General features: G+C 53.2%; 1 protein-coding gene across 1 annotated transcript in view; it reads left to right on the top strand.

Moving 5' to 3' along the window:
- Positions 1–17,182, top strand: part of EFCAB6 (EF-hand calcium binding domain 6) — a 255,659-nt gene that overhangs the window by 151,245 nt on the left and 87,232 nt on the right. Inside the window, exons 18-19 of the mRNA XM_010843633.1 lie at positions 9,472–9,586; positions 11,849–11,982. Of these exons, the coding sequence (XP_010841935.1) occupies positions 9,472–9,586; positions 11,849–11,982 (249 nt within the window). The remainder of the gene's footprint in view (positions 1–9,471; positions 9,587–11,848; positions 11,983–17,182) is intronic.

Raw genomic sequence — 17,182 nt, forward strand, 5'->3', positions numbered from 1 at the left:
GGTCCATTTGCGAGTCACCCCGGGAACCTCCTTGTTACTGGAAGCTGTCAGGTCACCTTGTCTTTTATTCTTTTACAATTTCTGAAGGTCGCGTTTAGGCTCAGCATTTTTTTCACTCTGAGCCTTAAACACAATTTTAGTCTTGTTGTTCTAGGGGGATAATATAGTTTAAAAAACTCCACTAAACCAAATCATATTGTCACTGTTTTCATTGTCATCATCACGCCTGCATCAGGAAAGGAGAGAAAAAGCCCCACTGGTTTACAGCTTGGTGACTGCGGTTATCAAACCCTCAGTGTGTCTCGAAGGTCCAGAAGATGGGGGGATAGATTGTTTTTGGAAGCATTTTCAGCACCATTACCCATGGGTCGGGTGGAACTGGATCTGGACCAGGGATCTCCCCTAAGGGCTAAGTGTGTCTAGATTTGGGAAAGTGGTTGGATTGTGATAGTGGTATCTTTCTAGAGGTCATAGCATTGCCACCAAATATACAGGATCCATGGACTCACGGAGCTGGAAAGGACCTCAGAGTTCATGCACTTGCTGTCCTTCACCCCCTCTTCATGGCCCTCCCTCTCTGCTCTCCAGTACCTCAGGGGGTACTTACCCAGTGCTGCTGGACGCGGAGTGTGGCTGAGATAGCCTAAGCAGCAGCTGTGGGTCCAGCATGGCCTTGGGCTCCAGTGATCGGCTGTTAGAAGAACTTCCCCAGGGCAGCTGCTGTCCCATCCGCGTGGTCCCCAGAGTGAATGCACGTGAAACGGGCCTACAGCCACCCTGCAGACTGAACCAGGTACCTCCCGCCAAGGCCATCTTAAATGAGCCAAACTGCGCTTGAGCCACAGACCCACTGGTTCAAGGACAAATGTTTGTTTTGTCATTGGCCACCACATTTTGGATGATTGTTACGCGGTAGCTGGCTCACAGAGCCTCTGTCCCTGCTGTCAACCTGCCCCAAACATCTGGGCCACAAAGCCTCACGGAGCACCCAGACCCGGTCTCAGCCATGTCCTTCCAGACTGCCGGGCAGCTCGCTGCAGTGGGGAGTGGTGAGTCCAGACTCAGCCACAGCGCTGGGCTATTTGTCACGGTTACTGAGCATCCCTGGGCCGTACCCCCACTGGAGTTATTCACGTGTCTCTGTGCTCAAGCCCAGCCCCGGGGACAGGTGCTGGTGTCTCTGGGCTCCAGGCTCCTCATCTGTATGTAAGTGAACCTGTAAATGCCGCAGCTGACACGCTCCAGGCTCTCCCCCCGCGGAGTCAGGAGACAGTGATATCTCATGGTGTCAGGCCGACATGCGTTCAAGCCTTTGCTCCACCACTCACAGCGGCTCTTTCTGGCAAACGGTTGTTTTTACTTAGCTGTCCTAAAGTTTGATCTCCTCCTTTGTAGGATGGACTTGGTCCTATTTCTGTTGAGGAGCTGTTGCTCTGCTTAAAAAAGGCTAGTGTGTGGAAGTCACTTAGTAACATGACCGCACCTGGTATGTCTTCAGTCAGTTCTCTTTCTCGGTGACACTTACCCCCTGGAGTCCTGTTTGCTGCTCTGAAGTCGGCCCTGGGTCTTGTCATTGGGCCGTTGATGCTGGGACTGTGCTCGAGACGCTCCCCAGCTTCAGATCCCACTTCTGAGTCCCTGTCTCCGGAACAGTCCCTGCCATCGGTGTCCTTACACCAGGACACTGAGATGCTCGGTGTCCTTTATCTGAGACGCTCCACACCCTGGGAGCGTCCTTCATTCTTCACGATATTCCTGTCACATAAGAAACTAAAAGGAAACCCATCACTTGAACGGCACTCGGAACAGGCAACGGCCTCTCAAACTGAATGCACCGTGGCCTCTGCGGGCGGCAGCACGGTGATTGCCTCTCAGGTGGGTTTGCATCAGCTGTGAACACCCTGCTTGCTGGGGCCACGTGGACAGTCAGATTGTGTGCCTGAATATTCACGGAAACATTTGCCAAAAGAGTTTCGGCTTTCTATCTGAGTACACATCTGATCTGAAAGTTCCGTACTCTTTTCCAGCCTTGGTGCTCTAATCCCTCATAGCAGATTTGCGTGTGATCAGGTGGTCTTGATGACTGAATTCTCTGATTGTTTCTACCCTCTGATGACTGAGGCAGCTAAGGGTTGGGAGGGGCTGGAAGAGCAGGAATTCTTGGGATAGGGAATGGAGGGTGGGGAGATAGAGTAAGTCTGAAATTCTAGAGAAGTTTTTTTTTTGCCTGTTTCATTTTAACTATGAATGTGTATTTCAAGAAGTTGAAGTGATATTATTCATTAAAAATAAAACCCAGAACCTTCATTGGTTCCTTCACAAGTAACAGGTGGGAGAATCTCCAGGTGGGGAGGAATGGCTGAACTAGCAGTCTCCAGGTCTGTGTACCCGACTTCTGCCTTCACTTTGCATCTTGGTCTTTAAGTCTCTGGCTTCTGTGTAAGCCGGAGTGTAAACACGAGTCTTTCCCTTGGTCCCCCAGACTGACAGTTTGCAGAGAACATGACTAAGTGCAGGGTTAAGGGAGGAACAATAAAGATCATGGCTGACCGGGCACCAGAGCCGTGCACCTTTGCAAGTCTGAAGCTTCTGTAGTTCAGGTCTCAAGGACAAGTCAACCTTGCAGTTCCAAGCCTGCCTCCCTTTCCTCCTGCTTCCTTGTGTCTGCCTCCCGGGACAATGTCTTCTTGTCCTGCCTAGCAGTATTCTGGGTAGTCTAGCTACTACCTAGCCAAGGCTAGATGACCACTTGCCACTCATATCTGCGTCACGTGGACTCTCTCACATCAGGTGAAAGGTTCACCCCGACGTGCAGTAGGAGTTGGGCTTCCCAAGTGGCACTAGTGGTAAAAGACCCCCCCTGCCAGTGCAGGAGATGTAAGAAACATGGGTTTGGTCGCTGGGTCAGGAAGATCCCCTGGAAACAGGGCATGACAACCCTCTCCAGTATTCGTGCCTGGAAAATTCCATAGACAGAGTCTGGTGGGCTGTAATCCACTGGGGTCACAAAGAACTGGACACAAATGAAGCGGCTTAGCACGTAGCAGGAGTTGGGAGAGCATTCAGGGTTCCCCTACGCTGGCGCCCCTGCCTCCTCTTGTCATTCGGCATTTGCTGAGCACCTACTGTATGCCCTGGGGGTACAGAGGTGGAAAAGAAGTGCTGGTGACTTCTCCATCCAACAGGCGTTTATTTGTCGAGCACCTGAGGGACTGCTTGCAACAGAAGCAAGCGGAGGGGCTGTGGACGCTCAAAAAAGAGCATTATCGCTGCAGGTGGGCGGCTGGGAAGGCGTTTGCTGTGCTGGTCCGAGCTGTGACCGCATCAGGGAGTTCTGCTTCTCGTGTGAGTGAATCAGCTGCTACTAGACCAACTTTCCTAGAGACGTAACTGTGAACGCTGGACAATGTTAAACGAGTCAGTAAATTAATGAATAAATAGCTAAATAAAGTACCCAAAGGTCCTGGAGAATGAAACTAAGCAACCAGATTCTGGAGAGGAGTCAACTCTTGGAAATGGAAATAGCATGGGGAAATGTTCCCATGTTTTCAGCTTCTCATCTGAGTGAAGGCTGAAGTTGGTGCCACATAAGGTAGATAAAGTACTGATAGAAAACCAGCAGCCTTTCCAGCCTGAAGAACCAGAGGGCAGAGGGAGGTCCGAGTGACTGATGCCACTGGGGAATAAAGGGAGATTTCTGTAGAGGACAGAGCCAGAATGTAGATGCCTTAAGCTCTGTTTATAAATTCTTCCCAAATCTCTGGCTGACCCCGATGATACAAAAGCAGGGCAGACTGCTAGGAGCCTGGCTCAGGATAAAAGAGCCAAACTGAGATTTAAACGGCTGCCCAGCAGACAGAGTGCAACCAAGTCTACTGCATACTCAAACAGGTAAACAAAATGTAACAGGATCTAGAACCTCCACACACCACAATATTCATAGTGTCCAGGAAGCCCACCCAACCTTACTCAACATATGGAGAAATAGGGAAGTGTGACCTTTCTCAAGAGCAAAGACTCTGAGATGATCCAGATGTTAGACTTAGCACTTGAAATTTTTAACCATTAAAACTATGCTCAGTCATGCAAAGGAAAGTATACTCATAACGAATGAAAACACAGGAAATCTCAGCAGAGAAGTAGAATTTATGAAAAAAGCCAAATGGACATTCTAGAACTAAAGAATAAAATATCTGAAATAAAAATTCACCAAGAAAAATTTACCAGATGGGCTTAACCACAGAATGGAGATAACAAGAGAAGAGTCAGGGAACTTGAAGACACATCAACCGAAGTTACACAAACTGAAGAAGAGAAAGGAAAAGATTCGAAAAGAAAAAGGACAGCAGTTGAGGGATGTGTGAAATCACATCAGGTCTCACATGGATATAATCGGAGTCACAGAAGGAAGAAGACATATGTGGTAATGGCTGAAATTTCCCAATTTTTTGTTGAAAAGTTTATATGTGTAAATTCAAGAAACACAGAAAACCCCCAGTAGGATAAATACAAAGAACAAAATGGTAGATAAACTGAAAACCAAAATCAAAGAGATAGACCTCAAAGCAGCACGCGAAAGACGGCATGGTAAAAGGGGAATGATGATTTGAAAGACTGTCACCTCGTATCAGAAATGATGGTGGCCAGAGAACAGTGGGACAGAAACTTCACCCTGCTGAAAGGACAGCGGAAACTAAAACCAACAGAAACCCCTCACCCAAGAATTTACATCCAGTGCAATCTCCTTTAAGAATGAAGGTGAGATAAAGGTGTTTTCAGATGAAAAAGCAAACGGAGATCATTCACTGCAAACAGGTCTTCACTCTAAGAAGTGCTGAAGGAAGTTCTCCGGACTGAAGGAATTCGATACCATAGATGGAGACTCAGATGATCACGAAGGAAGAAAAAACATGGGAAATGGTCCAATTTTACTCTTCAGTTAAATATAAAAGGCTATTGTTTCTCAATTAAAAATGCATTTGAGTGCTTAAAGCAGATGTTTTAACCTTGTCTTGTGGGGCATAGATGTAAAAAAATGAGAGCTCTGGCTCGAAGGACAGGGCAGCGTAGGAATCTCCATGGTTGCAAGATTCCCACATTTCGGGTGGCATGCTTCAGTATTACTGAATAGACTGTGAGAAATTAAGGTTGTCTCTTCTACCCCCTAGATTCAGCCACCACAAAAGCGATGCCCCAGTCACGGCCAACAAGTGTTCCTCACACAGAGACTAGTGTAGGTTTCCCCAAAGCAAAGGCCGCTGTGCAAGAGCGGGACTTGGAAAAGCTGAGTCACTCAGTCACCGTCCAGTTACTGGGCACCTACCAGGGCACCCCTGTCTTCACTGGGGGAGCCCGGCAAGGATTCCTCAGAATGGTGGTGTGCGCTCATAAAGAAGCAGTCCCCGATCAAAGTGGTGTCCCAGGAACGGCAGAAGTGACGATTCGGAGAGTCAGGACGTGCCAGTCACAGTTCGTTCTTCTTTGAGGAACTTTCCTAAGGAAAACGCCTCCTAGGAAAGACCAAAGGACAAGACTTCAGTGGTTAAACACGTTACGGTCGGTTTTATACATGTTGCAGTTTAGCCCTACATTGTGTTATAAATCGCCTCCACGGGTTGCGATAAATCTAGTTGATCGGTGGCCCTATTCATCCCAGGAATGAGTGGCGCAAGGGGAGGCTTGAGAGACGCTCATGTCGGTGAACACCTCGCACCTCTCTGGGGATTGTGCTCCTGCGCACTGCATGTTTGGTGGCACTCTGTGCCCGTTGGGGATGGCACGCCTACAACCTCAGGACAGGCTGCCTATGGCACGCCCAGCCTCCCCAGGCTTCTCACCCCTCCAGGCTGTGGAAACATTTGCCTACAGACATTTTCTTACCATCCATTACATATGTTTTTATGAAAGGACTGAGCAGGAGGAATTTGCAATGAATAATTCATGTGTAATTGTTTTGAAAATATAAAGTTATTTTTTTTTCAAAGAAAGCCACCGACCTCTCCATTTCAGAGCTCCCGCTGCTGCTGCCTGGGTGCCCATGCGAGAGCCACGGGCGGGCTGTCTGAATGCTTGCCCCGTCCCGAGCTGGGACAGACTCCCGCGCAGAGCGGGGCGGGCGGGTGTATGTGCAGATGGCGCAGAGCCGCCAGAGTCCCCAGCCACGCACTCTGCCCAGGTCCCCAGGCGGGCCCTCGGGGTAGTCTGGGCATCCAGCACTGCTCCCCGCCTCCGCCGAGCCCCCAGGCAACACCGTAACGCCTGCATCCCCCCTTCCTTTCTCTCTGCTCCCAGTCCTGCACCAAGCCCGACCCGCAGCCTGTTTACTTCAACACGCACACAAGCCCAGCCACGGCCAGGGCCTGACCAACTGGGCAGGTGCAAACGCAGCGAGCCGCAGTCACACTCAGCTCATTACTCACATAGATGGCCAGAGAGGCCCGCTCCCGGGTCCTGGCCCACACGCTGGAAAGGGGAGCACAAAGCAGGAGCCGGTGGCTGCCCTGCTGCTGTGAGCACCTTGGTGCTGCTAAGTGGGTCTATATTTTACGGCTCTAGCCTGCGGTGGCCGGGGCGGAAGGCGCCACCTGTCAGACCCCGGGAACCGAGGAGAATCTGTCTCCTGACGGCCTCCTGGGACACGGGGAATGGCAGGTGGCCTCGTACCCACTCATTGGCAGCTCCCCCTCTCGGGTGTCCCGAGGGCATCGCGAGGTGTTCTGCGGAGACCAGGTCAGCCTCTGCCTATTGGTCTGCTTGGATCCGTGTGGGGGGCCAGCACCCCACAGAAGAGCTCTTCCCCCACTCGCTACTGGTATTCCTGTCTGTTTCCACGTGCTCTCTTTGTCTGGAGGCCAGTGGCCTTTCCCAGCAGTGGCTCTCACCACAGCGGTCAAGAAGAAGAACTGAGTTTGGATCCCAGGTTTGTCCCTACCTAATCATGTGTCTGGGGCAACTCTCACAGCCTCAGTTTCTGCATCTTTAAAATGGAGTTAGTAAGAGTGCTTTTCTCACAGCTTAAATGAGATGTTAATACCTGTAGAGACCTCAGGACAATGCCTGGCATGTAATAGGCATCGTTCAGTCGCTCAGTCATGTCTGACTCTTTGCGACCCTGTAGACTGCAGCACACCAGGCTTCCTTGTCCTTCACCATCTCCCAGAGCTTGCTCATACTCATGTCCATTGAGCTGGTGATGCCATCCAACTGTCTCATCCTCTGTTGTCCTCTTCTCCTCCTACCTTCATCTTTCGCTGCATCAGTATCTTTTCCAATGAGTTGGCTCTTTGAATCAGGTGGCCAAAGTATTGGAGCTTCAGCTTCACCATCAGCCCTTCCAATGAATATTCAGGACTGATTTCCTTTAGGATGGACTGGTTGGATCTCCTTGCAGTCCAAGAGACTCTCAAGAGTCCTCTCCAACACTACAGTTCAAAAGCATCAATTCTTTGGTGCTCAGCTTTCTTTATGGTCCAACTCCCACATTCATACATGACCACTGGAAAAACCATAGCTTTGACTATATGGACCTTTGTTGGCAAAGTAATGTCTCTGCTTTTTACTATGCTGTCTAGGTTGGTCATAGCTTTTCTTCCAAGGAGCAAGTGTCTTAATTTCATGGCTGAAGTCACCATCTGCAGTGATTTTGCAGTCCGAGAAAATAAAGTCTGTCACTGTTTCCATTGTTTCCCCATCTATTTGCCATGAAGTGATGGGACCGGACGCCATGATCTCAGTTTTCTGAATGTTGAGTTTTAAGTCAGCTATTTCACTCTCCTCTTTTACCTTTATCAGGAGGCTCTTTAGTTCCTCTTCCATTTCTGCCAAAAGGGTGGTGTCATCTGCATATCTGAGGTTACTGATAAGCACTGCTAAATCATGGCGATGGTGATGGTGACGGTGGTGATGGTGATGGTGGTGATGGTGGTGATGGTGGTGGTGGTGGTGGTGATGGTGGTGGTGATGGTGGTGATGGTGGTGATGATGGTGATGGTGGTGATGGTGGTAATGGTGATGGTGGTGGTGGTGGTGGTGGTGGTGATGATGGTGGTGGTGGTGGTGATGGTGGTGATGGTGGTAATAGTGATGGTGATGGTGGTGGTGGTGGTGGTGGTGGTGATGATGGTGATGGTGGTGGTGATGGTGGTGATGGTGGTGATGGTGGTAATAGTGATGGTGATGGTGGTGGTGATGGTGGTGGTGATGGTGGTGGTGATGGTGATGATGGTCATGGTGATGATGGGTTCTATCTCATCCCATCCTCCTGCTCCCTCCCCCCCATTCAGCTTCCTCCACAGAATGCAGTCTGTGTAGCACTGACCCCACTATTCTTCTGCTCTCTACCTTCTGGCTTCCTGTGCCACCACAGCCCCTGATCAGCACCATGTCTTATCTTGTCTGTGTGTTCCCCACCCCGCAACACTCAGGCAGAGCCTTTATTCTAACCCATCTCCATACAGCCTTCCTGTGTCCGTCCTGGGAGAGTCCAGTCATCCTGGGTATCTTTGGTCCTTAGATGCACAGACACATTTTGAATTATGATTCAGTGTCCTTTTCTGGAAGGAAAGCCATGTTTTCTCATTTAAATTGTGAACACTTCGCAAGAGGCAGGGGTGCTGTCTTCTGTCCCGCTTCTGGCATCCCTTCGGGGGCATTCACCTCCGGGCAGGTAGCTTTGTCCAGGTTGCTGACTAACTGGCTCTCAGCAAAGGGCTGCCAACGTCACCTGCCCCTGGAACAGCCCAGACCATCAGTTCCTCCTGGGCAGAGTCATCTAGGGGATTCTGCTTCCGTCTGCAATGCAGGGAAGTATGTTTTCTCAGTTGCTGCACCCCCAGCCCCTACCTGCCACCCACACAAAAGAGAGACCGTAGGTCAACAGTAGGTTATGTGTGGTGGAGTGAAGGGATCCTGGGTAACTTTCAGTGAGTGGATCACACAAGGAGAGGAAAGCAGGTGTCCGTGGATCCCCCACAAAAAGCATAGTAACTTATAGTTTAAACTGATGAAACTCCGATCAAAATTCTAGTTTTCTGTCCTCAAATCCCCTTGCTTTACTCTACTCTGTTCGTGTTTCCTGGCATGTATGTGAATATATATGAACCTAACTTTTGAAACTCGAAAGCTGCTGCCGTCACAGCAAATGTGAATTTGGACTCCTGGACGGTACAGCCAGTGACAAGGCTTGCAGCGATGCCTGCAGCTGCGTGCCAGGCTGACCAAAGCCAGGTTGGGCCAGGTTGGGAGCCCGCCTGCACCTTTGTTCTCTCACTCAACCAACCAGCCTTGCCCAGGGCCCCAGCCCCAGGACACCCGGCCCTGCCCGTGGGAAGCTGGGGGTGGGAGCAGACAAGTAACAACCAGTCTGGCCCGCAGAGGCCGTGGTGATGAGCTCGTCGCAGGGCTGGAGGGCTCAGCCAGCAAAGACCCGAAACCACCTAACAACCTTTCCCCTTCACTTGTCTTCCTCGTCAGGTCCTAGAAGATTATGGAATGCCCATGGATGACGATCAGTACGCTCTGTTGACCACAAAATTAGGATATAAGAAAGAAGGGATGAGTTATCTTGATTTTGCAGCGGGATTCGAAGGTAGCTAACAGCCAAGTACAAACCCGGCTCCCACGCAGGGCCCCACGGGTCCTTCCGCATGGGGCCCCAAGGCCACTGGGGTTGAAGTAGTGTGAGCTGAGATGTGGAAATCACATGCGTCCTAAGACTGAAACAGACACTCTTGTTTAATTTTATCCGTGTTTCGGCCTTTTTTTTTTTTTACCCCCACTCAGCTGCACTGTGAGTGCCAAATTTTGTCTGGCAGAGCCTTCTACAAATAGTAAGCGCACAAATGGTTTCTAAAATTGACTCCCAAGCCTGTGCTCCTCCAGTCATACCTCGCGTCCTCTAAGGTCTTCCTCCTAAAAGTAGATGCTGGTTATCGGTCATCAGAGCCACCTGTGCACCAGCGGGGACTGTGTCCTTCCTGGACCCAGAGGTGCTGAAAGATTCAGTGACTTGGCCCAGATCCACTGGCCCTGTCCCTCCCCTCCCCCTGCCCCGCAGGGTTGTCAGGGGACTCATGGTCCACAGTGCAGTCTGCTCAGCGCCTGGGTCCTCCCATTTGCCCCTTGCCCCTGTTCTGCTCTCCCAGCCACACACCCGGCAGATGGACGACCAGCACGCTTCTCAGCTTCTCAGCTCTTGTCGTCTCTCTCCTCCCTTGTCTCCACTCTTACTGAAGTTTAGATGGACAAATAAGCCCTCCGGAAAAGCTGCAGAAATCCCGTGTATATATCCACGAGTCCACAGATTATATGAAAGCACTGCAGGCTGGACAGGGCAGAACCCAGACCCCTACTTGCTTTGTGCTGTCCTTCCCCGGGGTTGGTCTGAGCGAAGACTGGATAGTGCAGTGGTCTCACTCAAGGAGCTGGCAGCCGTGACTCCTCGCCAGGAAAGAGGAAGGTCCCATCCAGCGCCCCCACCAGATATCATTTGCTGATCCTAAAGGAGAGAGGTCCTGCAACCTGCTACCCCAAAGACAACATGAGAAGCTGTGGAATTTTAGGATTTTGACACTTTGTTTGGCTATACGCTTTGACTTTTTGAGGCAATAAAAAGAAAGGAACCCGCATTTATCTTAGTGAGTGCTTCCGGTGCCCTGGTGCATCCATCACTGAGGCAAGGAAATCAGGGGCCTAGAGTGAGCAGTGACTTCCTGAGGTTCCAGAGCAGGGGGCCTGTCACGAGTGGGCACCTCGCCCTGCAGCTTCCTCTCTTCCCCCTCTCCCCAACTCCTCTGTCCCCTATCAGTCCCCCCAACACATGGCCAGATGCTGGAGGTGGGGAGATGGAGGCTCCAGGCCATGGGGGGTGGGGGTGGGCAAGGCAGAGGGGATCAGGCACCAGGGGGAGATGTTATCCACTAGGCATAGCAAACCCGGGGTGGAGAGGCCACTCCAGACCCAGGTGCAGGCGAGGCAGAGGTCAGGTTCAAGGCTGGACTAAAGGCTGCCCGTGAGTTCCAGAGGCCCTGCCTGCCATTCACCCCTCAGACCACATCAGGGAGGGGGTTACAGCATGTGTAGAGAGTTGCGTCCTAAACCAAGTCCGAGGTTGCAGCCTGGCTTTAGAGAAGGCCACATTCAAGTCATTGCAACTTCAGGGAAATGGGCTGGTTTTTAAGTTGAGGTTACACTTCCTTCCTCCGTTTCAGGGAAGAGAGAGATGGCCTCATTCAGTCATCAACCTGCTGGAAGCCAGTGGGCCTGGGTTAGCAGCCCGTGAGCTCTGTGACCTCGGGGCACTTGGACCCCTATGTCCTCGTCTGTAGAATGGACATAGTAATAGGTCTCCTTGTGCATAAACCAGGCTCAAGGAGAGACTCTGCCTCTTAGAGCCATGGAAAGGGCCAAGGTTTGTCCAGAAGGTGTCTGGAGGCCTCCAGTCTAACATCCAGCACAGACGTGGGCAGAACCTGCTCGGTGACTGAATTACACGTTCCTGCGTTGAGGACCTGATTCTAGGAAACAGAACGGGCAGGAATCCTCCTTCTCTGCCTCTGGTAATGAAGGGATAGACAAGCAGGATGTGATCCCTGCCCTAGAGCAAGGACGGAGGAGCCAGACGTGGGAACGCGTCAAGCGAGAGGGTGGCCCCGATGGTCTGAGGACAAGCTTTTCTTGTGGTGACAGGGACATTTCTAAGATCAGAACAGAGTTCAAGCCATGTTCTGTCACAGAGTCGTAGTACTGTCAAGAGTTCTAACAGGACTGGGGACCAAAGAAGTTAAGCATTGAGATAGAAGTACAGAGGTGCGCCCACCACTAACAGAAGCCTCCTGATTCACTGTTTCAGATCCTAAGATGAACGGGCCAGAAGTGACCCCACCCCAGACTCCAGTTCTTCCCAAAGGTGACGTGGACAGCTTCTTTGTCACTGCTGAAGAGTGCCTGAGACAGTTCCCCCGGAGACTGAAGGAGTTCTTCCGGGTAAATCACGACCTCCCTGCTGCCTGCCTTATCTGGACCCAGCCCCCTGCCCCGTCCTCCTCTCTGTTCAGCCACAGCAGGTATGAGCCCTGCAGCCCCAGAGCTCTCCTTCCTAGACCCAGGCTTGCCCCTTCTCCCCTTCCGGGGAAGGGACTTAACTCTGCAATCCCCTCCCCTCCCTTGTTGACACTCTGCTAGGCCTGCCTTCTGCCCCTCAAAGACGTTGGAGAAGTAAGGAGACCCTCCTCACAAGACAGGGAGGGGCGGGAAGTCATGACAACCTGAGTTACAGCGAATTTAGGGTCCTTTCAGCCATCCTATCCACTCCTCTCCTGCGCTCACCAAACAGGCTTTGTGCCCTTTCATGTCATAAGCCAGACTCTCTGCTGAAAGCTGGGGCTGAAAACTGGGAGCCCTGCTCAGGGAGCTCAGTCCAGCCCAAGACAGATGGTCAACAGACATTTCAGACACATTGCGACTGGCTGTCATAGAGGGACTGGTACATCTGTGGGGGCTCAAGGAAAACCATTAAGGAGGGCTTCCTGGAGGAGGTGACCCCCAAACGGAATCTTAAACCCTTAGCATGTGCTGGCCAGGAAAAGAAAGGAGCAAAAAATAGAAGAGTGGGCTTACTCAAGGTGGGTGGCAGACAGGCCATGGGCTTTTGGGAAAGCTTCCAGCTCTGCATGACTGAGGCATGGGTTGCATGCAGAAGTTGTAATGAAAAAGATGGGGGAAATAGCAGCCATTCAAACACAGAGGCAGGGGCAGAATGACCTCAACTGTTTTTGTGTTGAGAAGTAAAGTGAAAGTGAAAGTAGTCAGTAGTGTCTGACTCTTTGCGACCCCATGGACTATACAGTTCATGGAATTCTCCAGGCCAGAACACTGGAGTGGATAGCCGTTCCCTTCTCCAGGGGATCTTCCCAACCCAGGAATCGAACCCAGGTCTCCTGCATTGAAGGCGGATTCTTTACGAGCTGAGCCACAAGGGAAGTAAAAGAGGATCATTAAAGTGGGAAAGAAGATCAGTTTGATAAACTGACCATTTAGCTTCAAAATGGGGCAGAGGACCAGTGTGTGGAGACCCCAGGGTGAGGAGACCCCAGGGTGTGGAGACCCCGGGGAGTGGAGACCCCAAGGTGAGGAGACCCAGGGTGTGGAGACGCCAGTGTGAGGAGACCCCAGGGTGAGGGGAGCCTGGGGCATGGAGACTCCAGGGTGAAGAGACCCCAGGGTGAGGGGAGCCTGGGGCGTGGAGACCCCAGGGTGAGGAAACTCCAGGATGTGGAGATGCCAGGGTGAAGAGACCCCAGGGTGAGAAGACTCCTGGGCATGGAGATGCCAGGGTGAGGAGACCCTGGGGCATGGAGATGCCAGGGTGTGGAGAACACAGGCTGAGGAGACCCCAGGGTGAGGAGACCCCAGGGCATGGAGACACCAGGGTGAGGACACCCCAGGGTGAGGAGACCCCAGGGCATGGAGACACCAGGGTGTGGAGACCCCAGGGCGAGGAGACGCCAGGGTGAGGAGACCCCGGGGCATGGAGACCCCAGAGTGAGGAGACCCTGGGGCGTGGAGATGCCAGGGTGTGGAGAACCCAGGCTGAGGAGACCCCAGGGTGAGGAGACCCCAGGGCATGGAGACGCCAGGGCGTGGAGACCCCAGGGCGAGGAGACGCCAGGGTGAGGAGACCCCGGGGCATGGAGACCCCAGAGTGAGGAGACCCTGGGGCGTGGAGATGCCAGGGTGTGGAGAACCCAGGCTGAGGAGACCCCAGGGTGAGGAGACCCCAGGGCATGGAGACGCCAGGGCGTGGAGACCCCAGGGCGAGGAGACGCCAGGGTGAGGAGACCCCGGGGCATGGAGACCCCAGAGTGAGGAGACCCTGGGGCGTGGAGATGCCAGGGTGTGGAGAACCCAGGCTGAGGAGACCCCAGGGTGAGGAGACCCCAGGGCATGGAGACGCCAGGGCGTGGAGACCCCAGGGCGAGGAGACGCCAGGGTGAGGAGACCCCGGGGCATGGAGACCCCAGAGTGAGGAGACCCTGGGGCGTGGAGATGCCAGGGTGTGGAGAACCCAGGCTGAGGAGACCCAAGGGTGAGGAGACCCCAGGGTGAGGAGACCCCAGGGCGTGGAGACGCCAGGGTGAGGAGACCCTGGGGTGTAGAGATGCCAGGGTGTGGAGAACCCAGGCTGAGGAGACCCCAGGGTGGGGAGACCCCAGAGTGTGGAGACCCCAGGGCAAGAAGACCCTAGGGTGTGGAGACCCCAGGGTGTGGAGACCCCAGGGTGAGGAGAGCCCAGGGTGAGGAGACCCCAGGGTGAGGAGACCCCAGGGCGTGGAGACGCCAGGGTGAGGAGACCCCAGGGTGAGGAGACCCCAGGGCGTGGAGACGCCAGGGTGAGGAGACCCTGGGGTGTAGAGATGCCAGGGTGTGGAGAACCCAGGCTGAGGAGACCCCAGGGTGGGGAGACCCCAGAGCGTGGAGACCCCAGGGCAAGAAGACCCTAGGGTGTGGAGACCCCAGGGTGTGGAGACGCCAGGGTGAGGAGACCCCAGGGTGAGGAGACCCCAGGGTGAGGAGACCCCAGGGCATGGAGACCCCTGGGTGAGGAGACCCCAGGGCATGGAGACGCCAGGGTGAGGCAACCTCAGGGTGAGGAGACCCCAGGGCATGGAGACCCCTGGGTGAAGAGACCCCTGGGTGAGGAGACGCCAGGGTGAGGAGACCCCAGGATGTGGAGACCCTAGGGCGTGGAGACCCCAGGGCATGGAGACCCTGGGGCATGGAGACACCGAGGCGTGGAGACCCCAGGGCGAAGAGACCCCAGGGTAAGGAGTCCCTGGGGCATGGAGATGCCAGGGTGAGGAGACCCTAGGGTGAGGAGACCCTGGGGAATGGAGACCCTGGGGCATGGAGACCACAGCTCATGGAGACCCTAGGATGAGGAGACCCTGGAGCGTGGAGACGCCAGGGTGAGAAGACCCCACAGTGAGGAGACCCCGGGGCGTGGAGACCCCAGGGTGAGGAGACCCTGGGACGTGGAGACCCCGAGGCGTGGAGACCCCAGAGTGTGTAGGCACAAACACCTCAGCAGACTAAACAATGTTGAGTCCAGGGGAGGGGAGGTGCGGAGCTCCCTGTGGTTAGAGCCAGCCCCCAGGAGCAGGGCAGCCAGTTTACTGTGCTTGAAACATCTTCCCGGCACAGATTGCCAATTGGAGGTTCATTTTGGTTATTACCGAGCTCCCATTTTACAGTAGACACACTTATGATTGTCTATGGCACCCCACTCCAGTACTCTTGCCTGGAAAATCCCATGGACGGAGGAGCCTGGTGCAGGCTGCAGTCCATGGGGTCGCTGAGGGTTGGACACGACTGAGAGACTTCACTTTCACTTTTCACTTTCATGCATTGGAGAAGGAAATGGCAACCCACTCCAGTGTTCTTGCCTGGAGAATCCCAGGGATGGCGGAGCCTGGTGGGCTGCCCTCTATGGGGTCGCACAGAGTCGGACACGACTGAAGCGACTTGGCAGCAGCAGCAGCAGCTCGGATTTGCAGGATGGTTCTGACTTTGACTGATGGCCCAGCTATCAGACCATGCATCCTGATTCTTGGTTTGAAAACACACGACCATCATAAGCAGACAGGGAGAAGGGTTCATCCTCATCAGATAATCCCATGTGGTGCCCAACTGAGAAGAGCACGGAGCAGGCAGGGGTCCTTGTGGGGTGGAGACCCTCTTCTCTGAAGAACAAGAGCCTGGCAGGAGGCAGAGAGGGCAGAGGGGGACATTGAGGCACCAGGTCAAGCAGTCCGTGCTGGTCAGCTGGACCCTGAGAGGCCATCACCTGCTACTCCACCAGTGAAAACCCCTGTTCTGGCCCCTCGATGCTGTCTCCTGTTGCTCATCTTTCCCAGTGGGGCCACAGAGAAGCCAAGCTCCCTGCGGGCACCATTGTCTTCCTGGCTTTATTATCAGTGAAGCTTGGTTACAGCACACGTATGTCCTATGTTTCCTAAGATGGTCTCTATTTTAAATAATTAACTAATGGTTTGATTTAATAAATGTTCACCAACGCCCACTCCATCCTGCAAGGAACTTATAACCTAGTGGGTGAGACAAGCGAACCCCTAATTGCCAGGATATGCGTGATACAGACTCAGATGTCGATTACATCCAGGACCCTGGCGGGTGCTCGTTGCCCTCACGGGTGTACATAAATGGAACAGGGAGTGTCTTGGTGGTTGACTGGGAAGGTCCAGTCACTTTATTTCTTTTCTGGAGTTCCTATTTGTGAGAAATTCTTGAATCTATCAATAATGAAAAATCTATCTTGTTTTAGTTGAAAATGCTGTCAATCCTGCTGCTGCTATTTGCTCAGTGATCTGTAGCCAGATGAGTGGATCTCAGCGCAGGCGGGTCCACGGACAGCAGCAAACTGAGCAAGGTGGCCTCACCCCCCCAGGCCAGGCCAGAGACCACGAACAGTGGAAGGAATAATTCATTTAGCAAACAAGGGGCATCCCCCTTCCCTGACTGTGGTGAGGAATGCAGACACCAAGACCCCCTTGGTGACCTGGGGTCATGACCTGGGCACAGGTTCCCATGGCCCTTGTGGGCTCACCTTCAACCTCACCCTCTAGAAAGGGTCTGTGCAGGTTCAGGCACGTGTCTGTGGATTCAGGTATGTTTTAAAAAAAGCAAACAGAACCAAGCCCCCCTCTCCCCCCACCACACAGAAATAGGATCTTCTATACAAAGGCGATGGCACCCCACTCCAGTACTCTTGCCTGGAAAATCCCATGGATGGAGGAGCCTGGTAGGCTGCAGTCCATGGGGTTGCGAAGAGTCGGATATGACTGAGCAACTTCACTTTCCCTTTTCACTTTCATGCTTTGGAGAAGGAAATGGCAACCCACTCCAGTGTTCTTGCCTGGAGAATCCCAGGGACGGGGGAGCCTGGTGGGCTGCCTTCTATGGGGTCGCACAGAGTTGGACACAACTGAAGTGACTTAGCAGCAGCAGCATATGTATGCTTCAGCCACTGTTTTCGCTTCACCATTTGTCTTGAATGCCTGACCCTGCAGAGTGGTCTCCACACGTTGCTCTGCTCAGGGCGGCCCCTGTCTCTCAGAATGAGCCGGGGTCCTGCCTGGTTGGCTGTAGCCCCTTTCTGACGCATCTCGAC

The sequence above is a fragment of the Bison bison genome, unplaced genomic scaffold, assembly GCF_000754665.1.
Source record: "Bison bison bison isolate TAMUID 2011002044 unplaced genomic scaffold, Bison_UMD1.0 scf7180017864184, whole genome shotgun sequence".
Lineage (NCBI taxonomy): Eukaryota > Metazoa > Chordata > Mammalia > Artiodactyla > Bovidae > Bison > Bison bison.